Genomic DNA, 27,984 nt, shown 5'->3' with positions numbered 1-27,984 from the left:
GGGAAAAAGGCATCTGTCTAGTCAGAATAATCAAAGGAGTAACTGTTGTAGCGATAATTAGTCCACAGCCCACTAGGGGCTACTGAGAAATATGCTACTGATATATAACATGGGAGACCTTTAATTACCTCTACTGTAGTGTGAGCGAGAAGGCAGAAGGCCACTCAACTACCTGAGAAGTATGGGAAACTACTTAATAATTACAGTGGGTTATTAACTGTATATGTATGTAAACTAGCTATGGTCTATGCACTCACAAAACACCAATAAATAGGTGCAGTCTTAAATAAAGAGTCATCAGATAATCAAAGAGTGTTTTGCATCTGAGAACTACTTGCATTAAGAAGGAAACAATATCTGACTTCAGTTGCAACTCTAAATGATCTTTAAGAAGCACTGGGTTTTGGATATTTTTCATCTTAGAAATGAAATCAGTTTCAGTATCTGCCAGAAATGTTTAATAAGCTGCAAGATAGGAAAATATAGTATTAAAATAGAAAAAAGTTTTGATTCCTTACAGTTACTTTTTTTTTTTATCTAATTGGGACCAACTGGCCTCATTGCTTCTTATAAACTTAGCAATATATATTCAGAAAAAGGAATAAAAATGAACAGATGTTTCTCCTTAAAGAAGTCAGACAAAGGTTTTTCTTACACAATAAATCAGCTGCTAGTGTATTGCCAGGACGCTGCTCCAGGCTAACTGTTTAGGTATGGCTTAAAAACCTGGTTTACCTCTGTATGTATCCAAAACTGGTAAAGTAGATTAAACTGTAGATGAACAGCAAATACCGAAGGGGGAATGAAAAGAGCCATGGGCAAGTTGAAAATCTGAAAAATGAGAAAGAAAATATATATTAGACATATAATTCTAAACTTCTGATGGTATAACAATACTGTCTCAGGAGCTCAAAGCACTGCACAAGATAATTGCTTCTTCTAATATCTGCATAATGTAGACATTACATAGAATAGATACTGATTATTATGTTACTACTAGATGTGCTGTAGCAAATGAGACATAAATTGATGCCAAAGTGATTTCCCAAAAGTCATACTGAGCAAGTAGAAAGATCAAGAAAAGGACTCAGAAATCCTGAGATTAAATATTTATTCTGTGTACTGTACAGAGCAGGCAGCAACATACCCTTGACATGAATGGTTCACTTTTAGGGGAGAATTATCACAGAGTAAGCAAGGTGTGAATTTATAACACTATAGCTTTCCCATCTGAACTCCCTACGTGAGCACCATAAGGGCAAGGCAGCTTACTTGGCTTTCAAAGTTAATTATAAATTCTCACCCTAACTTCCTCACGGCATCTCCCTTGAAGCACCAATATATTGCTGAGTTCTAAAGATGTGCTAGCATGAAAACAGCTTCAGAAAACTGCTTACTTAGGAAAGACACTGGTATCTTACATACAAAGTCCCAGGAATTTCACAATTAATTGGTTAATTGGCTGAGCAATAGAATAAGACTTTCAAGACCTCCATGTGTTAAAAGTCAGTCTGCTTTCTTCAGAAAAAGCTCATCCTTTTTTTTTTTCTTCTACCTGACATTGTATTATACCAGCTGCATTAAGAAGTTCATCCTTCCCTAAAATACAGAGATTTTTTCTAAACCAAGCAGTAGCGGAGCTATCTTCAAAATTTTACATTTCTTTAGCACTCAGGGAAAATCTGACTAGCAGATAAGAGCCCCCTGTGAAACATAGAAAAATTAGCAAAATCCTTTTTCAAATTCCTACTGACCTTCTCTCAAAAATAAAATCTTTGAACATCAGAGAAAGCAATCTGATAACAGGCCTCCTCAGCCAGGAATTCCTTTAGTGTAGGTCTGCACATAGCATTTAACGCCAATATTCCCTCATTGTTTGTCAAAAGGCCTACCCAATAGATAAAGTCACACTGGGGCTGTGAAGCAACTGCACCTCCATCCCCATGCGGTGACTGATGCTCGTGAGAAAAATCACCACAGCTGTATCCCACTGTCACAAGCCAATGGAGGACTAAGACCATGCAGTCCCAGCTCGGTCTGGTGACTTCAACACCAGATGACGACTGAAGCACTAGAAAGAAACCCTTAACTGACTGCAGTATCACCTGGTAGGACTGGGGCAGCTGTGATTTCAAAAGCTACATTCAAAGGCTTCATGGATCACAGCTGCCCCGCAAACTGCACATGGTGCGTTCCTGGTTGAATGTTTTGGAAGCTCTTTTCCAAGAAGTAAAAGGAATTCAAAGGCAGTAGAAGGATTATCCTGGGCTTCTGGAATTTGGGGGAAAAAATGCAAGTAGCTATTTTGTTTTAATCAATCTGATCCTCAAAGGTTGAAACGTTTGCATAACATTTATACAACAAAAAAGAAAGAAAAACATATTTGGAAGGTGAAATTTGCACATTGAATCCCTAAGAATCACTCAAAGTAAACTCACAAAAATACACAGCAACTCTTACCTAAGGTGGGAGCTAATAAATGGCATCAGGGGGATGTGGCATTTAGGCACAAAACTCCGGAATAGAGGTGGGAATGAGATTTCTTTTAGAATTAAAAATGCAGATCAGAGTGCCTTGTGCAGAAGGCACTCTTCTACTAAATGGAAGAGTGACTTTCAAACTCGCTCATTCTCCATTCTCTGAAGCAGAAACGTAGAGCAAGCCTCCCATACTTTAGAAGAAATGACCTTAACACTGGCATGGAGTCAATCTGTTTTCTGAGTTCCTTTTTACTCCTTCCTCTAACCTAGACTCCTTTAGTATTTAATTATTAGAAGTGGGAAAGCTGCACAAAAAGAGATACTGAGATATATTTGTCCCACAACAGCCAGAAGGCTGACATGGTTTTTCTCAAAGGTTATCTTACAAAGAAGCCAATGAAGGAGTAGGACACACAGCCACATTTAGGTAAAGATACTGCAATTTTTTCTTATTATTGATTGTACCTGCCTAATGGCACGATAGAAGCAGGAAATTTTTTAAAAGGAATGGAGAGGAAGTTAATTTAAAAAAAAAAAAAACAAAACCAGGTGGTTTTCAGATTATTCATGGAAGTGGTTGCAGGATTGAAAACAAGGTTAAAAATGATATGCTTTTCACCTAAAAATATCAGAGGCAATTTAGTGGTATTTACAGATGACTCAGAGTGGAAGGAAGGATCATCTTTATATATATTTTCTAACCTGCTTCTCACAATGAGTACTAGGATTTCCACACTAAGTGGTGAGATGAGGGAAATTTTATATAAATCTATGGGTAAATTTGAGATTGACAAAGGAGAATGCTTTCCTGCCTGCCTCATGTTTCCTTGCATGTAAGCTTTGTTTTGCACAGAAAGGATTTCAAAGATCATTTAAGGAAGTAGAACCCATAGGGAGGGATGAAAACGTTTCCCATACAAAAGATTTGGTTTCCCCTATTTGTGGTTTCATTGAAACAACAAGATCAAGGTCAGAAAAAAAAAAAATCATTAAATATTTGTTCACTGGAAATGCCAATTCACCAAATGAAAACGTTTCATGGAAATGTACCAGCTCTCATTATCCTTGTAGAGGAAAAACTTTGCTGGCTCCAAGATGGAATTTCTGGGTAAAACTGCAGAAAATCCATTTATCACACTTACAGATCTTCTCCCATTTGTGGATTCAGCAACAGAGATTGAGAGCGCGCCACAATAACTGATAACCCGATGGGAAAGGCGCTCGGCGAGGGCGCGCTGGGGGATTCCTCTCTGGGGCTGCCGTACTGCAGCTGTGTGCCATCACCCTTAGGGCACTGCCCCTTCTGCAGGGTGTGCGTCCGCTGCGCACTCTTCGACACGGGCACGCTCTACCTTTCTCCCTCTCACTTGTGAGTAAAAGCTTATAAACGTTTCCACTACAGAAAAGGGAAAATTTGAAACTCTTGAGGTTTAGCAGGAGGGCTGAGTTTCTTGCGCGGATCCCCTCCGTTTCCACGCTGGGTTCCCCCTCACAGAGGTGCCACGGGGCACAGCTGCCGGCAGCTCATTCATGCGAGCTATACTTCTGTGAGGATTCTGCAGGAATTAAAGGTAAGGATAAAAAAAAACCAAACCACCCATCCCTTACAGAAAGCAGACCTGGCAGACTCCTCAGTAGATAAGAAGCGAACTTTGTGACTCTGTGCTGAAAAGAACAGTGTTGCTTATTCCATTTCCAGATTTATATATAGATGTTTCCACTGCTTTTAAACTGACAAGGCATAATTCAACCCTTTATCTAAACATATAGTCTAAAGCTATCAAATTATTATGGATCTAATAGTTGCAATTAAATCCTACCCCGGAGGAAAGTTGAGAACTGGTACTCAAAGAATTAAATCATAGCTCCTCAAGGTGTATATGCAACTCTCTCCTTTCACAATTACACTTTATCTAAATGTTTCATCAGAAGCAAAAATTTATAAAGCATTAACTTGTTGATTTCTTCTTAAAAATCCCACACACACATCTTTTTCCCACAAAAGGCTTCAAAACCATCTCTCAGCCATAACAGTAGGTCTACTTCTCTATGGCCCCTCCACTGTGTGTGCAAACGACATGAGGCGATACACGTTCGGTTCCCAGTTCAGGAGTACATCTCACACCACGGATTGTACTTTAAGCATGTTTTTCTCTTCTCTTTCATTTCACATCTCCTCAATCAGCTCAAGCACGACCCACACAGATTAATATGCTGATTTATTTATCTTATAACATTTAAGTTAAAACACATACAGAGCTGGCAGCAGAACAGTCCCACAATCCCACATCATCCACCACAACTTTCTCACAGCCTCCACAACACTGGATGTCAAACTGCATTCAACAGTACACATTCAGCAACATCAAATCACTGTCAAAGATTAAACTCCACTGAGTTTCAGCTTCGAGGCAGATGCATCCATGGGGTTCTGGACAAGTCTGGCAGTACAAAAAAACAGCAGTGTTATTAAGATTAGCAAGAATTGTGTAAACGCACGGTAAGGCTTTGGAGAAAGAAAACTGGCACACCTCTCAAAACTTCTAGGGGGAGTGAAACTAATATTTACATTAACCAAATGTCTTGGCTTATACCAAATATTTGGTGGAAAATACCTGCACACAAAAGTATTATGGATTCCTAGGTTTGCTCCCCTTTGCTCAAAGCAAATGAATTTCAAATGTACATATATTATTTATCAAGAGATACCGGTGTGGTCCTGAAGATGGTCTTCAGAATCTAAGGCGGCCAGACGTCTTGGCCTTCCTGAATTTTTTATGCTCTCTGAGGTATCATCCTCCAAACCACGCAGGCAGGCAAAGTGCTTATGCACACACCCATATGTACACACAGGCTTTTTGTCTTTTTTGAATTATTGTTTTTGTTAAGCATTTGCACATATGGTCCCAATGGGTAAATGTGCAAAGGTTAAATCTTTAACATGGCAAGTATTTACATAGGAAGCAGAGTTGTGACAGAGATGCATCCCTTCCGCTGTTGTTCATTATGGCCATGTAAACTTGAGGCACTTCTATCAAAATCAGATAACTATTTTCTGAATAAAAAAATTAACAAGAATTTACAGAGAAGACTTTAAGAAACAAAACAAAGAAACATTATCTGCTTCACAATTTCCGGAAGAACTAGTCATTTTTTTTGAAACCTAGTGCTTTAACTCATCTAATGTCGTGGTCTTGAAACAGTTATGAAAAACAGGTTAAGTCCACACTCAGTTATATGAGCATAAATCTAGACTAACTTTACTGAAATTAATGGAGTTACACTGGATTTGCATTTGTGTGAGCACACACTCTTGGCTTTGAGTCATTTGCTCGTAGGCTAGTTGTAAAGATTGCCAGAGGACTGTGGGTTTCCTCCACCACCAGTATTATACCTCACTGGAGAAGAACATTTCTATATTTTATATATACAAAAATACATTGAATATTGCTTTTGAACTTTAATTCTGAACATTCAAATTTTGAAGTTATTATTCTTTTAAAAACAAATGAACAAACTACAACCTAAGTTAAAAATAGAGTAAAAAAGAACATGAGAGCGCAATGGAGGAAATCAGCAGTTATTCTGGGACAAAAACTAAACACTGAATAGTATGTTACGTTTATGAATGTATTTGGAAATATACATTTCTAAATCTGTAAATAAGTACTCAGTTTATATTGGATACGTACACAGCTCACCATTTAAAGCAAATTATATCTGAAATAACACTAGGTAAAAGTCTTGGCATACTGCCCTTACTTACTGGAGTACTGACACATGACATGAATGAGCAGAGAAAAATAAATACAGTTGCATGTCCAAAGCAATCTTTAGTAATGATATCTCTCCCTGCTCCTTTCAGTTATATAGACATATTTGAGAGTAGTTATGTTATACTCTGATCTTTTCCTGTACTTACGCATGAATAATCAAATGAAAAAATTGTTTCATTTTACTCAAAGTTATGAAAAAATAAATACAGGGCTATAATTAGCCTTCTTAACTACTGTATCTTTTTTCAAGTTTGCTGTAAAAACATTAATGAATGTATTTTTAAAGCTTACGATTCTCAGATTCTTCAGTTTCAACTTCTGTGCTTTCAGTGTCGAACATCTTACATAATTTATAAGTTTTTCTTCAAAGGGAAATAAACACTATGTTTTCAGTTTTACTAAATCTTGTTGATATTATTCTCTCTGTCAAATCTTGTGCAACTTACCCAGGAGGTGTATTTCTGCAGTACAGATTGTCTCAAGGCTGTGAATAAGTTGTAATCTTCAGAACTGTGATGTATTTGGTGCGCTGCCCACAGTATATTAACCTCTGCAAAACACATAATTTCTAATGAGGTATGCACCAGAGAACAAAGCGACATTTGTTTCCAAGGCCTTTTTTCTTAAGCTAAAAGCAACTAATCCCCCAACTTACACTTTGCTATTTTACCATAGTATAGCAGGTAATAAAACCTAATGCCCAAAACTGAGTTTGGGTAGGCTACATTAAATGTCTGTAAGTGGACACAGGTCAGGGTAACTTTCATGCTGAGGAAGGCAAAGCCACGGCAGGAACTAAAATCAGTGCTGGAAGAGCAGAAGGAGAGTTAAACAGCTAGAAAGCCTGAGCTGAGTCCTGATAACATGAGTCAGTAGGAGCCCTGTTACGGGGTTCAGAGGGACAGGACTGAGGATGCTTTATGCCTGCATTTGTTTACTGAAGTTATACTTCAGGATTAGAAGGGGACACAAAGTGTTCCAAAAATCTTGTGCTTCGAATTTAAACGACGAAACCAGTGTCTACTGTTCTGCATGCAGTTTTCTGGAACGGGTAAATCTTCAAGCCCACTTGTACCGCAGACCACAAAACACAGCCACTGCCTGCCCACTGGTGACAAATGGGAAAACAAATGGCCACTTGCTGGGAACTCTAGACCCAGCCAAAGGAAAGCAGTCGCTCTATTGTGTTCCAGTTCAAAAAAAGTTGCTGGAATAAGGGCAAAACCAGTGTCAGCCATGTGCTCTGAAGGCGTGACACCTATAATGCACTACAGTGAAGAAGAATACTTCAAAATCCAGATTGTATTTCAATTATGATCTCCTTGACCCCTCTGCAGTGAAAAATGATAAAGTGGGTGGTTAATGCAGCCCAAATAAAGCCTATTTTGCATAAACCTAAATTTAAGGACACATGTATTTCAAGGGATGAAGTCTACACAAATTTACAGGATTTTAATTTACAGAAATTAAAAGTTTACTGGCTGACTGCCAGCTGCATGCTCCCATTGCCACCGACTGGTTTCACCAGAGCAATTAGAGAAGTGCCTTTGGCAGATTCTAAAATCGCATTCACAGAATGATCTTATAATGTGTATTTAAAGTCCTGACATTATCTGGTGCCAAGCTTACATCAAATAGTTTAGGTCTGGTGATTAATATATACTTGCAATGTAAAGTAATGTGAAAAAAATCCCCTTAATGAATCTCAGGGTGTCTTTACCATTTCAGGACGACTAGACAGTCTCGTAACAGGAGGTAACAGTCTTGTATGCTAGAAACTGAAAATTTTAAACCCAATTAATTTTGTCAGTTTGGTAATTTATATGACAACATCATTTTTTAATGTCCTCTTAAGTCCTTGAAAATCCTTACAATTGCTGAATTAAAATTGTAACTTCAACTATTATAAAACACTTAACACTCTCTATGTGAGAATTCTTCCTTCTTTAAAGGCATTTGTTCCTGAAGGAACAAGTGTTCACTATATCAAGAATTAGCGATCGCACTCTCAAAGAAAACCCCAAAACATCTTAATGCATCTCTGCCTAATGAGCTCACTAGGAGATGAATTATTCAGGTGAGCTTCAGTACTCAATAATAATTTGTATTTGAAATGTTTCCCAAGACCTTGACAGAAGCTAAATGAGTGAACAAAGCATCTGAAAAGGTGGAGGTTAAAGACCTGTCTCCTTAGTTGTTTTAAAAGCATTTACTTCCTATCACAAACTGTGTGTAACACAAGCCTCCACTCAATGAAGTACAGCTGTACAAACAGGGTACAGTAACTGGATCTTGCTTCTTTCCCTCGGTCATTTTTCAGCATTATGAAAAGTTCAAGGAAGGGAATCTATGATGATTTTTACAGTCTACATTCATTGTAGTTAAGGTCAAATGGTTTTCAGAATGAATTACTAAAAAGGCATTTTATTAAGCATTCATTTTTCAGTTAAACTGCCTCTTTACACTAACAAGAGAATGGAATAAGTTAACTGAATATTGGTAAAATGGTAATCTTTTAGATGTGCAAGTCAGCTTAAATGATCTATCATTCAAAAATATACCTCAGGAATATTAGGGACATAAACAAACAATTCTGCCACAAGTAATTTAACTGCTAAAGTTATTTCTGACTTCTTCTGTTACAGCTAAGTAAATTAAATCTTGGTCCTTAATCCTGTTCTCGTTGACATCAGTGGCACAGACTATGTTAAATTCCTTGGCAAAATAGGCAGAGTTGATGATCAGAAATAATTTTTGTCTTAAAAATTTATCTGAAGAAATTGATCATCTATAACTTTTTAGTCGAAGCAAAAGAACATCATGAATATGTGTGAAATAGGTCACCCCAAAATTCAGTCTGAAACCATTAGTACATTAAAAATATTACAATTATAATGCCAAAAAGTGTCATCTCACAAATGTAAGAAACAGATCAAGCACTCTTCAAGGAATACAGCTGAGTGTTCACCAACTATCCGCCAGAGGCCAAAATGTATGTGTCTATAGAAGAATCGTGATTTCACTTTTTCAGTCATAATGATGATAACTTGAAGCAAAATAAGAAAAGTTATTTGAATAAGAATGAAATTATAAAAGACTCTCTCATGTGCATTTTCTCATATGTATTATTACATAATGACCAAAAAAGAGAGAAAGACCAACATATGGCTGATTCCATATTTTTTAAAAAAATCTATGTAGAGAACAGGAAGTATTGCTGCATTTTGTAGCTCTCCAGTCAAATTCTCCTGTGAAGCCACAGAAAAAAAGACGTTGATGGAGAAGCAACCCAGACAATGCTCTAATGGAATTTTTTATGTTTCCCAAGTCAAATGTGTTGGTAAATATAATTAAAAAAATACATAATACACATATGCACAAAACATCTATTTTTTATTTAGGAGCGTGAACTTCATATACTCATCAGAAAATTCAGGCTGGAGAGAACCACAGGAGGTCTCTCTAGTCCAGCCTCCTGCTCACAGTGGGACCGCCTTTAAGTTCCTGAGTACTACACCCAGCTGGGTCTTGGAAACCTTCTGGAATTATGAAGAGCTCTCTCTAACATAAGATAAAGGTGGAATTTCCTTTTCATGTAGTCATGAGGAAAATTATACAAATTATAACCTAGCACAGCAAGGACCTCCTTTTCTGGTGTGGCTTTCCCCAACTTCCTGTTAATGGGTGGAGGCCTAATGAGCTATTTGCATCTGGGGGAGAACAGAACTCCATCTTGCTACTGGAGTTAATTATTGTTTTATATGTTATTATTACCATTGTACAGAGTCAATGAGTATTTTCTTCCACCACCCAGTATAAACTGTAAAAGAATCAGCATGTAATCCCCAAAAGAGAATGAATGATGCCATGTAGATAGGTGAGGAAGGAAATAAAACTGGTGCTACACAGGAATTGCTGGATGATGGATGGGTTATCATCTGGCCCTCAGTTTTCACTCCAGCTCTTTAAGTCTCCATGAAGGTATCGCAGAGTCAGACTTGCAGTTGCTAAAATCAGTGGGCTCCATGTGGTTGACATATTTGTATCCTAATATTAATTCTAAAGGAAAATTAAGTTTTGCCTTTTTTAGAATTAGTTCAAGATATGAGTTCTACTGATAGAAGAAAGAAAATGGGATGCTGAGGGAAATGGCCTGGAGAAGAGAAGGCTTTGGGGGACTTGACAGCAGCCTTGCAGCACCAGTAAAATACCAGTTATCAAGAATCTGAAGTGAGGCTTTTTGCAGCAGTCTTACTTTATCTTCTTTTCTGTTTTTTTCCAAAAGGAGGAGAGATTAATAACGTTATCCTTCTTTCCCACTTTTTCCCTCCCTCCTCCTCCTCCTAATTAATACATAAAAAGTAATGTTTCACACACAATCACAACTATATTCATATGGCAACCAATGATTTTACTTAACCTTTTTTTTTTTATTATTTCAAATTCATTTTTTGGCACTAATCAAATCCCTTTCTATGAGACTCAAAGAGATATCCAGTGCCTGGGCCATATTTCACTATTCCTGAAGTATTTTTTTTGTGGCAGTTGAAACTGGTCATCATGCACATCTCTAAGAATACATAATGTGGAGAGTTCAAAAGTAGACTGTGTGGTTCATTTCTGTAGCTTTCAGTGATTTCCACAGCCCAACACACTTTGATTAACAGGAGAAAATATGTATGCAAAAAAACCCTGTAGTCATCTTAAGGATTGATGTCAATGAAAACAGCCATTTTACACAATCCTCAAAATCAGTGAAATGGTAAAGATTTGATGAATCTTTAGTGAATAAAAAAGATTAGATAGATTTTTTAATGAAAAGGGGGTAATTTCTTTGCACACAGCTTTATAAGACCTGGATCTAAGATAAAGTGGAAAAAAATACAGATGATTTAGAAATACATCCATATGATGAGTCATGTAAAGCTTCTATTCTCTTTCACTCAACGTTGACTGTAGCTACAAGAACAGCTGAAGGTTTCCCCTCAACATCTAATTAAATTTAAACAAAACCTTCAGTTCCACTATGCTTGCCACCTCTTACAGGATTAGATACCTTCAGTATTCAGTGAGGAACTGAACTACAATTTACCTATCCAGAAATTTATAAGACAGCAAAATTACATTTACTCTGCTACAGATTACCATGGATTACGATGAGCTCTGCAAAGCCAAGCATGTGGCAAGAAACCCGTTGCCCATGGCATGGTCCCTGCTGACCCCAGCATGGAAACCACCACTTCCTAGAGCAGCTGTAACCTGCAGTGCTTCAGAAGCAGTTAGTCTGTGCTGCATTTGCCTACAAGCAATAAAAAAGGGATCATCTCATGGGTCCGATTCTCTCCAATCAGAATTAGAAACCCCAGGACAACTGAGGAAACAAAAATAGCCTGGCAGGTAAATCTTCCAGTCACTTCTTTTCTATGTATTTCAACCCTCCCTACAAAGATAAACCAGAGAATAATACATAGTATTCAAACAATTTCTCCACTAAACTATTAGCTTTTCTTACTCACGAAACAATGTTTGATTACTTACTACCTTCCTGTCTTGTTTTCACTGATCTGTTCTGTTGATGCTTCTGAAATGTTTGAAAAAATCTCTTCTCATGCAGGACTTTTTGAAAAAGTCTCATTCCCTGCTGGATTCTACACTTGCATTGGATGAACCACCACTGAGACAGAGCACCACTCTGACTCTCCTGTTTAGGCTGTTGTGGTGTAGTCTGCCCTTTGTTACTCTTCTGATCCAAATTTCATTTATGTTTTTTGTTTTAGTGTTGTTCAACAAGACTTGGAAGATCGGTTATTTGCCAAAGGCCTCTGCTTCCTTCTTATTAGAAATGTAATCCTTATAGGAACAAATTCTTTCCTCAGTTACGTTAGTGTAAGAGTAGTGCTGTATGGGTTTAATGAGAATAGGATTTGATCCAAGGAATTTATCTGGAAGACTATATATACCACACACAAAGAAGCGTGTATACAGGGAAATGTACACTTTTTTTTTTTAATAAGACACATTTTTCTTACATTGCGGCCTTGGCTACAGTGAGTATTAGCAGTTTGTATTCTCAGGATGATCACCTACGTAAATCAAAAGACTGGCTGTAAGGCGATCTGAGTTCAAGTGGTGAATTAGACTTGATTCACTATATAGCTTCAAACAATTGTCTTAACTTTCTTTTTCTGCACATTTTTATTGAGAAGCACCTATCTGTGCGTGTACCTGACACAGACCAGTTCTCAGCATTTAGAAAGTAGGAGTTCCACTGCTGTTTAGAATAATAGGAAAAGCAGAATCTGCTAGCCTTTGTTCCCAGAGTTTGTTTGTCAGGAGAAGTGGAACAACTCAGAAGCACCTCTTCAGCCTCAGCACCACCTAGTCCTCTTTGGTCATTTTGCAATGAAATACACTGCAGTACCCAGATCATTTTGGGATGAGCAATCACACAGCACGACACACAGCCAGTCTCAAACAGAAAATAATGCTCCCATGAGACACTCTGTAACCTACACAATTGCAGTCCAGCAGCTTAATTAGGAAATTTCACTAGGCAAACAGCATCTGATCCTTCCGTGATGTAAGACGGGCTTTGTTCAGTATCATCTCTGTTTTTCATACCTCTTCTTAAGTTACTGTATGTGGTCAGCAAACTATTTAGTGAGTGGGCTAACTTATAATCAAGTAATACATGGTATATGCTCCCATGGCTTACAAGCCAAAAATTGGAGCAACCTTCTACAAAACCTGCCTCCAGAATCTGCACAAGCCAAAACCTCCCACTTGATCTGCTGCCATACCAGTTGAAAACACAAAACTGCTCCCACACAAAAAATCCACAATAAGATCTGCAAAACTTAAGATGCAGAATGGTCTAGGGAAACGTGGGAAGAATCAAGACAAGCCAAAATATTACATATGCTACCCAGAACAAACAATGGGCCAGACCATATTCCCTCTTAGCAAGAATCCAGGGGACTCTGAATACACTTCTGAATCTGTAAAATATTTAAGATATCACATGACTAGGAAAGCAGAGCTTGGACAGGTCAAAAATAATGGTCCTCTCAACCTATACGTGCCCTATGTTATTTCCCGGCATCTTCATAAGCACAGGACATCAACAGAAAGGCTAGAAAAAAATGACAGTGTTCCTGAAGACTCAGTGTCTTCTAGTAGGAGCAGTTCCCTCAGAAGCCAAGCTGCAGGGATCAAACTTCATGCAACATAGTTATATCAATGTAAACAAGAGTAAGAGTCCCAGTTAATTACATTAGCACAGTCCTAACTCGCAGCCTGTGAGCTTTTCATACAGTTGCTGTGAGTTGAACAATCTCTTTCCACACATGCCATGGAAAACCACAAAGGAGTAGAGGTTATTAGGTAAGGATTCAGAAATTAATCCACAGTGACTCAATCTCTGACTTCACTCATAGTTTTAATAGAAAATGAATGTGCATTCCTTTGTGGGGAAAGATATTGAGAAGATAAATGATGCAAAGCAATTTTAGCATGCAAATGTTGGATTTGGACACTTCCACAAAGCCAAATAGGAAAAATTCAAAAGATGCAGAAACGCACAGAAAGAATGAAGTTTTAGTAACATGTATGTATGTAAACTCTGAAAATAGTGGAATACTTGGCAAGTCTTTCAGTACACAGCAGGTCTTACACAAATTCTGCTATACCAACTTTCCCCATCAACCTGTCTCTCACACCTTCCTGAAGCCAGTTGTTCAAGTTCTCTAGTTGCTTGGCACAGCTCTGCAGCTGGTTAAAGTTCTGTTTGCTTGAGCTCTGGATGATCTCTGCACCAAAGATCTGAGTCTCTGGATCGTGAGGAACCATGACAGCAGCAGCTGTTACACTGCCACTTGTCTCTTTTGTGGGTGTATAAGGCTTGATACGGGTACCCTGTTTTCCAGTTGTTCTGGCTTTTATAACAGGTTCTTTAAGTGTTAGAGTCTGAATACAGCTCTGATTTGTACCAAAAAAAAAAAAAAATTGGAGCCATGGCAGCTTCAAGGATAACTAAATCATAGGATAAAATCCTGTTTGTGAACCCAGTCTCAAGCCCAGTCAAACGTTTCCCACCAATATTGGGCTCGAGTTTTTCAACTGTCCTTTCTTCGGTGAGGGTTCCTACTGGTTATAGCTAGGTTTATCCACCTTACACCCTCACAGCTTCTTGACTGAGTAACACAGTGTGTGTTAACTTCTGCAGCTCATGGATGTAGCAATTTTTTGCAGCACTTAGATCTTTCTGCACCTTTTTTACCACAAAGAGGATCATATGACTCATTAATTGCACAACTATAAATCATCCTGTTGGTGAAATTAGTTTTATATATTAAAATAATAAAAACCTGCAACAAACTTCTGTGTAAAGAAGATCCTCAGCAGCTGGTACCAAGTGACTTCTGTAGATCTGTGCCACTTTATACAAGCTGCAGACTTGACTCAAGCTTCTCCAAATATGGCCGATTACAGCGCTGGCAATCTTCAGTTCTGAGCGTTTGCCAACCTGTATAGTATAACTTGGTGTTACTGAATACTGATGTCAAACTGTGGTATAAATGTGTGAAACACATTAGCTGTGACCAAATTAGCACTCCACTCCTTAGCTTGATGATAAAGAGAACTGAGACTAAATTAAATATTTTTTTTTAAAAAAGTTACTTCAGAGAACCTTCTTTTTTTTTTTTTTTTTTTTTTAGTTCAATTCTTTTTTTTTTCCCTTTCCCCAAAGCATCTCAGCCACTGAAATGTCAGCTTATGCAATTTGAGAACATATTCATCTTGGAGGATCTTAGAAGGAAACTGCTGGAATGAAATGGAAAAAAAAAAAGAGAAGATAATTCTCCTTTTGTTTTTTTGGTGAGGAAGTGGGGGTGAGAGTTCTTATTCTCCTGTATGCTGGGCTGTCTCTACAGAAGATTGATGTCTGGTGTCACCGTTAGGAAGTGCAAACTGTTCAGCTTCATTGCAATCTATGTCCTCATCCTCTTGCTCTGCAGGATACCACATACTTTGGCAGGCAATATTCAGATGGGAAGCACTTTAATGGCAAGAATGGATGCCAGTGAAACCTTTTCCCACAATGTTCAAACCTATGAACGTGCATACGTTAAATCAACATAAATCTGCAGGATATTAGGAAGAAAACAATAACTGATACTAACTCAGCTACATTAACCTTACATTTTGCCCCTCAGAACAATATATTCAAAGAATGCTAGGGAAACACACACGTATACAAAAAAAAAAAAAAGATGAACTGGAATGAATTAAAGTCCTCCAACTCAAAGGCATAAACATACTTTTCAAAGGAAATATCCATGGCCCCTCATGTAACTTACTTTGTAGGTTGAATTCCTGCATTCATTTATTTGGTTCTTCATTTTTCTAAGCCAGATACAGCAAGCATTAACACTGATAAATCAATGGACTTATTCTGGTGTAAAAGAGGAATTAGCTCTACATAGTTTTCTCTTGCAGATTGTTTTAGTTGATTTATTACGCCAAGTTCCTGAATGAGGGATGTGTGGAAAAGCAGACTAGATTTGCAAAGGAATCTGTTGAAATGTACAAAGACATCAGGAAAGCCTGGGGGACATCAAGACACACCAACCCCCTTAAATAAACTTAAAATATTCTAGAAAAAGAACATTTACATCCAACTTTCATCCCACTCCTTTGTAGATTTGCAAACCATAGAAAAAGCCAACCAGACACTTTAAGCAATGCACGAGTTTTGTACTCTCTATGGACCTGATCCAAAACTTACTGAATTCAGTTGAAAAATATCCATTAAATTTAACAGATTTTGAAAAATTCGAAACAATTCGAAACAAAGGGCAGTTAATTCTTTGAAATCAAGTTCAGGTATTTAGTGAGATTGGCCACCCATATTTATTTATATATTTGCTTAACAAGCGTCAATTATTTATCTAAGAAATAAAAAGAACCAATATAGTAACAGACACTGTGTTATAGATCCATTGTATGTGTTAGTCATACTGCTTATTTACAGCGTATGTGATGCATACAGAAAGATACCTGCACTTCCACAGATGACATTTGGACCGGTGTTGTCAGAACTTATATTATACTCCCATTCCTAAAAGCACATGGCTAACCGTAGATCCTCCGTGTCCATCAAGTAATTACTTATCACCACATCTGTCATCCAACAGATTGGCTCTGGACACTATTAAGCATTCTGAAACATTCACAGCCTTTTCCATTTATCATTCTAACAAAAAGGACATAGAAGCCACATGGACAGATAGATTAGATAAAGAGACCAGAATGCTGGCAACCGTCAAAGCACGCAGCCTCAATTTGAAGGCAAAAAAGAAATCTTGCCTCCCTACCCCGGCGTCTGGTAGAGCCCACCCCTAAGCGTGCCAGCTAGAGGACTATCTAAAGGACGCCTCTAACACTAGAATGCTGTGTTCAAGGTTTTCTCTCCAGCCACTCCCTGCCCTGTCCCTTCAGCAGGGAACAAAGACATGTGCCTGAATTAAATCGTAATTATGCCTTTACATTGGAGCCATCAAAGGGGATACAGGTACTGGCAGTACGATCAAACACATTTAGTAAAAAGGCATCAAAAAGCCTTTAAGAAATCCTTCTAGTGGAGTGTCCATTGTTACTGGTGCTCTCTCTCGAACTTCGACTATCAGTCAGAGGAGTTACTTTATATTCCATTTCGTCTTTCCCCAAAATATTAATAAATGATTACAAGCTGAGGACTGGTGAAGCCACACAGAGTAGAGTTTCAGGAACAGAGTTCATTCCAACGTTTGCCATAAGTTTTGGTAGTGATGTTTGTGGGGCCAAAGCTCCTCTAGCATTGCCGGCAAACATTGAAACTTTTTACAGGCTGGGAGCATAAAACGAGGGTTGGAAAGAGCAGCAGCTGACAGAGGCGGCCGGAGGTGCGGGGAAGCAGGAATACCAGCAGGCTCCTGTGATGCTAATTCAGACTGCTTTGTCGAAGAACAGCCATAGCACTTGACCTGTAAAGGCTCTCCTCCTACACGCTCACTGGTTTTTGCAGCCACGTGTCTCCTGACTGATGTTGCGTTTTCTGACTTTAAAGGCCTACAGCTAGTGGCCGGATAATTAGTAGCAGAGCTAACAGAAAGGAAAGGATTTCAGAGATAGAAAACACCAAGTATGGAAAAGAATGATTTTTAACTGATTAATTATGACATTTTAATATATCCCACATTAAATGAACTAATTTTTATCCTTTATCTGTTTGCTCTAAGCTATAAAATAACTAAGCTAAGATCGAAAGCTCAATGCAGGATGCATCTGTTGTACTTTCCAAACGCACAAAAATATGCATTAAAATTATGACATGTAAGATACTAGACCGCAGACTTACCTCAACCACTAAAATTGTATATAGAAAACAGATCTGACTAAGTAAAATAGGTTCCTCTATTTTATAAAGTGTCATTATTATCTGGCAAGGGTGGGGTATTTTATTTTCAACATAAAAATTGTTTTTTTGCTGCTTTGAGATCTCTGTTTTAAAATCCATTACTAGACAAAAGAACTGACCCAAAATGAGAGCATGCTATTGGTCTCTTAAGGCAGATTGTGCCAAACGTAACTCTAGTCTAACAAAAAAATCCTGTTACTCCACAGCCAATCTCCTCCCACAGTTAGCAGGGGAGGAGAGGGAAACAGAGAATCTTCCTCTTTATCTGCAAAGTGTTGATTGTTTTATGGAAAACATACTTGCAAGTACAAAGTTTTACAGTGTGTTACGATATCTCAAACAGTAAGCATTTATGTATAATTTCATAGGAAATTTTATATGTGTGCCAGTACCCATTATCTCTATACCCAGCATGGGAGCTCTCAAAGCTTGTAAGTTAAATGACTACCCCGGATTCATCCCAGTGCTAACTCACATTCTTTGGTAGAAGGCCCCAGCAATGGATGAAGTAGTTTTGGTTTTTTTTTTCAGCTGCTCAGCCAAAAGACACTCGGAGGCAGCTGAGCAATGGCCAGAGGGAGGCACGGCACGACTGTGCCAGTCCAGGCTAAGAATATCCTTTGCTAAAACCCAAGAGGAATTGCTAGGAGCTTACACTAGGGAGTTGAAATCCAGATAAACAAAGTAGTATAATTTACAGCACCTGGTGCCAGTATCACAAAAATCTAGGACAGAGGCTATAGCACAGGAACTTTCTGTACTTCCCTTCCAGGGAGGGGGAAGAAGGAGAAAAGAAAAAAAAAAGGGGATGGGGGGGAAGAGAGAAAAAATTGTATGAACACAAGTGAACCTGATTTAGTTACAGAAACACATCAGGACTGTAAATTCACATATGTTTATAAAGAGCTTGAAGGACATGAAGGTTGACATTAATTTGCAGAACCAGATCAAACCATTAAGTGATTGTTTAAGGAATTTTAATCCCATTTAAATAACATTCCCAATTATTTAACCACTGCCACAGAGAAGCACCATGTCTGATAAAGTAAATGGGAATTGAGACATTGGCAGAACAGTAAATTTCTCTGATCCTTAGTTTATAAAATGAAAATGTTACTTCACAGGGCTGTTGTTTACTTCCCTCTGCTACTAGGAAAAAGAACTGTAGTTTAAGAATAATAAATACTCTCCTTATTCCCCCCCCCCAAATGACAAGAAATATAGTACTGCCTTGATAAAAACTGAAGAATAAGTGTCTTAGCAGGATGTCAATACAGATTATAAATAGTACATGTGTCTGTTGCTAAATCTAAAAGCAAAATAAATATCTGCATTTTGTAATTGGTCAAGGCAATCACATCACTACATAGATGTTCACCTAATTCTATCACACCACTCTTCTAACCATCCACATATTTTCTCTGAAACTAGATTACAAACCCTTAACTTCAGGAGCATTTCTCTCTGTGCATTTGCTGAGCATCCAGAACCTCCCAGCTTCAGTCTCTTCTGAGACTTTAGGATCTCCTGTGCCATAAGACCACATAAGGTCTAAATAATCAAAGTTATAAGGAAAGATTTATAAAGGTGTAGAAGAGACAGATACATTTGTTTCTGGAATAGGATAGGACTGGTGAAGTAGAGCTCAGTGGAAAAGCAGGTGGTTGAGATTATAATCAACCAATCAAACAAACTCCGGCAAGCTGGACCAGATGGTCTTTTTTCTGTTACTAATATTACTTATGTTCCTATTCAGCTGTAAGAAGTTACAAATAGTTTACCTGTTCAGATTTTTCTGACTCAAATTACATAAGATCAATGCTCTCACTTCACCATCACATTAAAAGTTATCATGACACTGTCTGTAGTTGTATTTAATAATTTACAATGCTGCCTACCCAGAGGAGAAACTGGTAGGTGTAATAGAAGAAGTTTTGCCTTTTACAACACAAATTATGTAGCAAACCATATAAAAAGGGAAAGAAAAAAAAACAAACAAAAAACTTAATCTAGAGGATTAAGTGCCACTAGATACAAACAAAATCTAAAGTTAAACCATATTTCCTGTATTAAAAAATTAAATTTTGAAGGAAAACTAATGGGCATGACTAACCTGTAGTCACATAGATTGCATGACACATTAATCTACAACTGCACCAACCATGTCTAAATCTCTCCTTCTTCTAACATGGGTCACAGTTCAGAGGCTATAAATTTAAATTCAGGAAGGTATTTCACAGGTGCAAGAAAAAACCCTAACATCTCTACGCTTCCAATTTGCATTAATTTATTTCAAAACCATACAAGCAATTTTCACATATAAGATAAAGCTTATTTTAAAATTCAAACTAATGTGAATGTCATGCTTTTGCATGACAGCAGGTCTAAAAATTACTGTTAGCAAAGCAAACTCATTTGTGGGGTATACTCTGATGCTGTAAAGATCTAATAATCCAGTGAAAACAAACAGTACAGGAGTGACAAGATTTACAGTATTACGACTGGATGTAAGAGCAATCCACTCAACACCTAGCTCTACTTTCTAAATTAGCTCTCTCCACTCTAATTTGACATCATACATTAGAATATTTAAGACAGAGTAAACTGTGCCCATCATACACCGTATAAAAGTTTAGAAATTATTCTGCATTTATGTCTATTTACGTTTTAGATGTCATCTTGGTTGATTAAAGTCTGAGTTTTGATTCAGCTCTTCAAGCATTCCAGGTACAGGAGCATGAGGCCACGTACAGGACTGCTAAATTCCAGTTCACATCTATCAGGAGCCTTAGAGGAAACTACAAAAATATATTAACCTTCTATACCTATTCTTCACATATGTTTATTAAAGCAGGCATAGAACATGGTACTTCCTTCAGCTACTAATATTCATAGTTACAGATTGCTGCTTCATTTCCTCATAATTATTCCAGAGGAATGCTGGAGGAAGAGTTTGAAACTAAAAATATACTACAGCACCCAGTATAGATCGTATTTCAGGAATAGCTTTAACAACATACTTCACACATTTTCTTGATCCTGATTCTGTAGACATGCAAGCATTTTCATTGACACGTGGTATAGGTTTTTGGCTGGGTTTTTTACCATTTATAGTGACAGTACACAGTACATTTTCCTTAAACATAGTGGGCTGGCCCAGCAATGGAACGACAGGTAGACTGAGCATAGCCAGAGATGATGCAAAGAAGGAGACTTTCCAAGCAGCACAGAAAAAACCCTCGCATGGGGATTATTGAAATTGGGATGTCACTATGAACTTCTTGGAGTTGCACCCCTCTCTGGAATGACACAGTGGGCAGGCAGTGCATGGATTTTCACATCTATTTCCAGGCTGACACATTTCAAAGTTTTTGGGTATCTGTATTCAGAGAGTTTTCTTGTTCTAGTTTATACATGTATCAACTGTTGTGGTAAGGCAGAGCTTTAGAGATTGGAAGCCTTCATTAGATTCCAGCATTCTTGCATTTCAAGGAAAGTCAGGTGAGAAGCTGTATCTCAAGGATCTCATTAGTTTGGAACCTGCTACATATGGAGATGTGATTATTTGTGTGTTCAAGTGTTTTTTTCAGTCAGAATTACAGAGATTTAAAAATGCTGCTTTGATTTTGTACCATGTACAGTCTCAATAGCCTTCATGTAACTGAATAACTGAAAGAACTTACTATTTATCCATGTATTACATCAGTTAATGCCAGCCTTACTACTTCAGCACAATAAAATAAGCATTAATGCAAGAAATTAAGCTTAAAGAGTTTATTATGCAGTAAAATATGCTGAGAGGTAGTTTTGGGAAGTTTCTCTTGAAGGCCACAGCTATAATCCCTGTGTGATCATCTGACTAAATATTATGTTAGTGTATTGTATATACAGATGTTCATTTATGCAGATTTGATTCTTCCTTCACGTATTTTAATGAAGATATTTATTCTGGGGTACCTACTCTCCTTGTTTTAATGCAGCAGAGAAGAGCAGAATGCTCATACATAATCAGTCTGAATATCAGAAGGATGTTTAAGAAGTGAAAAGAATCAAGGGCAAAACTAATATACTCTATGCCAGCCACCACAGTCTTTTCTATGACTCTTCTAGCATATTTTCAAGTGTATCAATATTTTACTTGACTCTTAGATCAACAGATGAACACGCACAAAATGGGAAGTACATAGCAAGCACATTTCCCAGAGACTACTCAAAAGCACTAAATAAATAGCATGGCCACAACTTTCTGTTCACATTTAATTCAACTCTCTTCTCTTCCAGTAGAGAAATCAAGTGATCAGATCAAATCAGCCTCAGACCTCACAGTTTCATGAGCCTAACCAGGGACAAAGATCTGTTTAAAGAAAATATGTGAGTGGATTTGCTGCGAGCATTGGCATCTGTTAACTGTTTAAAGATTTTTGGACAGTCTCTTTTAATCAAAATTGCTTAGAAGCTTTCATTTTAATCCAGCTTAAGGACAAAAAGAAATGATTCTTTCTATAATGTTTATTATTTAAAAAAAAATTAAAAACTCAGGAAGGTGATCTGATTTCATTATTATATTGAGTATTTCTACATTTTGCCTTATATTACTTAAACAGTTTTGAGATAGTTTAGGTATTCTTATCACAAGCTGTTCTATCAAACTAGGGTAGACAAAAATGGCATATAAATTGAGCTCAGGAAAAAGTCCCACTCACAAGCAGCTTTTCAGATGGGGCTTAATCCTGCAAGGTGCTGAGGCCTCAGCAGTATGTACATACAGCAGGCTGTGTCAGTCTCCTCGAGCTGCAGTGCTAGACTAGACCAACAGGAGATAATAAAGCCTATGAAAAAATGGGACTCTCTAGAGACCATAAATAAACTTTCTTGAGCTTAAACTCCAGAAGAATTTCACACCTTTGGTGTCCTATGGATGTTAGGAGCTTACATATAAATTGCCAACCTCATGACCCAAGGAGTATGCTGTTTATGACCTCATGCAGCATGAAATCTACAGATGGGCTGGTTTTCTTGCAGCTTAAAGAGTGAACAACAAACAACAAACATTTGCATTAAATTCTCAGATAAATCAAGACGACGTCAACCATAACGATCCAGAAGATTGTTCCTACTCACTTTCAGAAATGTACTAAATTATTTTTTTATTTCTGGATAGAAAAATTTTGCTGATGGCACAGTACTAAAAAAAATATTTTTCCTCATAACTCTTTCTTACATGTCAAAATGTTGGAGGAAGTCTTGACAAGAAAAATTAACCTACTGACTAATGTCCAGTCTTACTAGAAAAGATCAATGAGATTATTATTGAGAAATATAGCTGCTCTGCCCTGAAATTTCTGGCTCCCCCCCTAATCATTTATCCTTAATCTATACAAGTTAATTTTTTCAGTGTGATGCCTAATGTTTTGATCTTTGGATGCCAACCAGATCTTTGGAATGGCCAAGCTACAGCTCCAGGGCCTGTGAAAGCACTCACCAGCTCCAACTCATATATTGGAGCTGATTTTCTCAGATGTGGCTTTACCCTACCTCAACCACATCCTCATGGGAAACTCTGGTTTAGAATTAGGCTAGTTGCTATGACCCCATGTGATGCTTATGGCAGTCAGAGCATGGTCAGAAAATACCACCTTATCTTCATGGCCATTCTCTACTGACTAGAACAAGAACACTCCTCTGCCCCCCAGCTATTCACTCTATCACTTTGCATGTCAAGACGGATTTGATGTCTCTTCAGCCCAGATCATCAGTACAAAATCACATAAAATACAGAAGGCAGGCAGCTACAGGCAACACATGAGAAGATTAGGTGTGATTTTGAGCTCTTAACAGGATGGCTCCTGTTAAGTTAAAGTTACGCAAATGTAGAATCAAGAAAGCTGAGCAACATGCACGTAAGATTTTGAGTCAATAAACATGCCATACTCTGTGTACTTCCATATAAGTATGTTGTTATGTATTACCTGATGACATCCCCTCTGCAGTACAGTCACCTGTTGGTATACAGGTAGAGGTGCCTGAATATGAACACGGATCCTACTCAGCCTATTTTACAAGGCCAGTTTTCAGCACAACTGAACTTTAAAACTTCAAACATGCATGTAGGGATTTGCTGGTGGCCACTATTTTGGATTAATGAATGAGCCCCAGAACACACTGCACATCTGATGAGATCTCCAGCTGCAACCCAGAATTACAATTTATCATAGATGAGATCTGCTGGGCTCTATTAGGAAATGGTTTTAGAAGTAGGGGAGTGAAGATGTCATAGGTCACAGCCAAGTGACAGCTGAGAAAGCCTGTTGTGATTAAGGCAGCCTTACATGACTGTCATGAAAAAATTTCAGCACAAAATACAACATCTGTGCAACCAACACTACCTAGCAATTGTGAGGACAATGACCAAAAAACAAGGAAAATGATACCATATTCTCTCATAAATAGTACTTCCCATAAACAAGCAGAATTTTACAGGTCTTGACTGAGTGAAATGTTGAGGTCATAAGGGAGAAGTTGCAAGAGGCGAGCAGAAGGGATAGGTCAAATCCTTTATAAATAAGCATCAGCTATGTGTTTGCTATGTGTGGCCTCATTACTGCTGAGGGAGCCATGAAGGAGAGCCTCCAAGAAAAGAGGCTAGGGGATGTAACTTAAGAACAAAGAAATCATTAATACTAAAATTCCAAGGAGACTTTAACAGTTATAATATGAAGAACTTACATTTTATAAGTCCATAGATATAAAGAATGAACTTTAACTATTTACTTACTAAGTCCAAAATGTCTTAATTTCATTTTAGCTCCAGGAAAGTAATAAATGACATGGTTAAGCAGTTACTGGGGAGAATCAATGCAATGCTAGGGACAGAGAATGGTTTTTTTATGAAAAGTACTGTTAATAAATTTTAAAATAGATCATGATAAATTTAAATATGCCAATATTTTGAAAATAATTACTATTTTTAAACAGGCATATTTCTTTCAGTGGGAATTTGAGATAAAAATAGGGCATACAACAGGATCAACTGTGAATAGCACTAATAAGATGATCAACGATATGTATATTAACAACCTATACTGGTGTCTAGCTGATCAATCATGTTTGTCCATGGACAGCAGGACTAAGTAAAAAATGTCAATTATCTTACTAACATGAATCATCCCAATGGATAGCATTCTGAAGGATTGTGCAGACTTATACTAAGTACTAAAGCATACATAAGAACGCCAAAATTTTAAATACTATATTTATAGAGATTAAATAATAATTTATCACTTAAGTAAAGTATTAATGTTTCTTCAGTAAATATGAAATTTATCATAGATATATTGTGACTTTGCTCTCGTTAATAATTATTAATTGAAGTCTTGTTCTCTGTTCATTTCATACAAAAGACAATATAATGCAATGGATATCAAAGTTAAAGTAAAAAATCTTTATTTCCTACAAGAGTGTTGAAAGTTAATATACATACAGTTTTAGCTAGATGAGATGATTCAGATATGGTAATAAAGATAATTATAATATTCCCTGTACTTTAAGATTTCCCATATCTCCAGATCTTGCATGTATGGAAAATTAAAAATATGCCTTTATTGGCAGTATAGTGGATTAGTAAATTGAATCAGCTCAGGGAAAGAGCTGACGCGCACCTCAGCAACTAAGTAGTCAGGGTGAGATGGCAGCTGGACTAGAAATTGAAGGGTTTTTTTGTTTTAAGGATAAAAAAAATTGCAAGGAAACATATTCTTCCAGCACTAACAAACATCAAAATACTTTTACTGTTTAAAGTTAAAATTCTGAATACAGTTTTCAACAAGGCAATGGCATTGGCTAAATTTATAGAAAAATAAATAAGTATATATCCTCCATTGCAAACTTTGCCAGAGTCCAAGAAATCTGAGTTTATGTTAACCACATAAACAACTGTTATAAGTCAATAAAAAATTCATAGATAACAACGAAAAGCACAATCTTACTTTTGAGTTTCATATTATTCTGACACATAGAAAATAAAACATAGATTTCTTGATTTTTTTATAATCCAGAACTCAGAACAACTCATGGCATCAGAGTTCTACTGACTTCATGAAATTTAGTATTTACTAAAGCTTTGTAGAAGCAAAATTTGCTGTAAAAAGTTAAAACCTGATATTAAACATTTCCAGTGTCTTCCTCATCACAGAAATTGGCCACAAAATACTGAAATGCCCTCAGCACAACATTGTCATTTTATATTCTGAACTCAAATAAATTCAAGATCAACCAAAAATAAGGAACCACTACTGTTGCTAAAATAATCCATTTCTTAATGATAGCAAGAGATGGTGAACATCTGGCTATATTTCTAATTAAAATCCAGTGGCAGATTTTTGGCTGTGGTTTTAAAGGTGTTTTTGTAATTTTAATATAAGACAAAGCTGTTGGTGCTGTAGAAAAGATGACCAATTTTTTTTTTTTTCTGTGCATGAGGCTCTTGATTGGGATTTAAAATTTCAAAAAAATCCCCCAAAGGGATTATTCTTAAGCGAGGCAAAATTTTCCTTTCAAAATTTTAAGCACTTTTAAATGATCAAAATTAATGAAAATTCAGATGCAGTGACTTGGAATTACCTTGTCAATATAGACTTGTCACTTTAACAATAAATAAAAGCCCCCCAAAACCAGTAAAATTACATTTAAAAAATTCATCAAAAAGAGCTCAAATTCTTCAATGTTTGATTTTTATCCATCATCACAAGGTAGTCCTTTAGACAGTTTAACCCATCCTTGGAGAACAGCTAACAACATATCTGATGGAAGGACAACAGCCACAATGGGTGCAGAGCCTAATCTCATAATTTTCTGGGAGAAAACTGTTTTTCCACTATGTCAAGCCGAACATGAAAATGGAGTACAGAATATGAAAGGTTTTATTAAGTTTTAGGTAAGCATTTTGGATATTTTATTTGCTTTTATGTGATAAGGTGCTATATTTGGCAATAAACAATTTATATTCAAATATCATGTGTCATCTGTATCACATTATCTATGTATGTATAATTCAACATAGACAATTACTGGTATATTGGTAATATTATGTCATCACATTTAAGTTTTTAAAATGGGAAACAATCTGTAAGTATTAGGGGTTGGGTTTTGTTGGGGTTTGTTTTTTTTTTGTGTAGGCAGCTAATTTCTGCCATTAGGAAATGGCTGTCAAATATATAAAAAGTATCATGTCTTTTAGGATTTAGATTCCTTTGGGTTTTTTACTTCCTGATTATTGGGGCATAGTGAAATGCTGAAGCTGGTGTTTCAACCCCACCCCACGTGCTCATAAGGAGCTGCAAAAGCCAGATCCTCTAGGATTCAGAAGCAGCCTGACTCCCTTTCTGCAGTTCACTGGGAAGGTAAGCATAGCCAATATTATTAATGGCTTTCAACCTCTTTGTCAGCAAAAAACAGTTTTAGATTTCAAAAGACAACAACCTCCTTGGAAGTACTGAAGAGGAAACTGAGTGAAAAGGGAAATGTCTTCATTTTGCCATCTTGGTTACAGTTACAACAGATTTATTTAGATGACAAGTGTCAGATTCAGTACCTGGAAAGCAAATTACTTGAAATTTGTACCATTCACAGGTGCCTGCTTCACAGTCAATCATTTTAAGCATCCATGGGTGCAATGACTTTCATTTTGGCCAAGTTCCTTGCACAGCCAGTATTGTCCTTATTAAATCATTTAGATGCCTCTGTGCAGTTAAACTGGAAAAAAAACAACATCAAGACTACAATACCACCAACCATAAAAATCAGTGAATTTGTAAGACATGAGAAAAATCTGGAAACTGAGCTATTGAAAGGAAGCGACAGCCAGGTTAATATAATATATTTATTTCTTTAGGAGGTTGCTAATGAGCGCAACTTATTTTAATACAGCGTTTCACACCAAAGAGAGTTGTTTTCTCTGAACATCTTTATCCGGAATACCTGAGGCTTTCAACTTCAGATGATGAGCAAATTCCAGTGTGCATTTGATATCCTAATCTTATGTCCATCCATGTTTTACAGCTTAGAGATCGGCAATGGGAGCAGATAGGGAGAATGGTCGACCATACTTCATACTGATCTGATCACTTTGGGCATGGGAGATTTAAGCTCTCAGGATAGCATGCTCCTGTTTGGGAGCAATTCCATGAATGATGCTTTCATTACACACATCTGAAAGAAGTGTGCCTAACATATGTTATGCATCTAGCTGGAGTAGTCAGGAATCATTTCTTTT

At 37.2% G+C, this 27,984-nt stretch overlaps 1 protein-coding gene across 1 annotated transcript in view; it reads right to left on the bottom strand.

Annotated features, from left to right (window-relative positions):
* The window catches only part of AGMO (alkylglycerol monooxygenase), a gene marked incomplete at its 3' end in the record, with an annotated part of 197,475 nt that overhangs the window by 113,113 nt on the left and 56,378 nt on the right, over positions 1–27,984 (bottom strand). Inside the window, exons 4-5 of the mRNA XM_081996664.1 lie at positions 6,703–6,806; positions 736–831 (exon numbers count right to left, since the gene is read on the bottom strand). Of these exons, the coding sequence (XP_081852790.1) occupies positions 736–831; positions 6,703–6,806 (200 nt within the window). The remainder of the gene's footprint in view (positions 1–735; positions 832–6,702; positions 6,807–27,984) is intronic.

The sequence above is a fragment of the Phaethon aethereus genome (genome assembly GCF_964289735.1).
Source record: "Phaethon aethereus genome assembly, chromosome: 2".
Taxonomy (NCBI): Eukaryota; Metazoa; Chordata; class Aves; order Phaethontiformes; family Phaethontidae; genus Phaethon; species Phaethon aethereus.
This window is presented reverse-complemented; position numbering and strand designations above follow the sequence as displayed.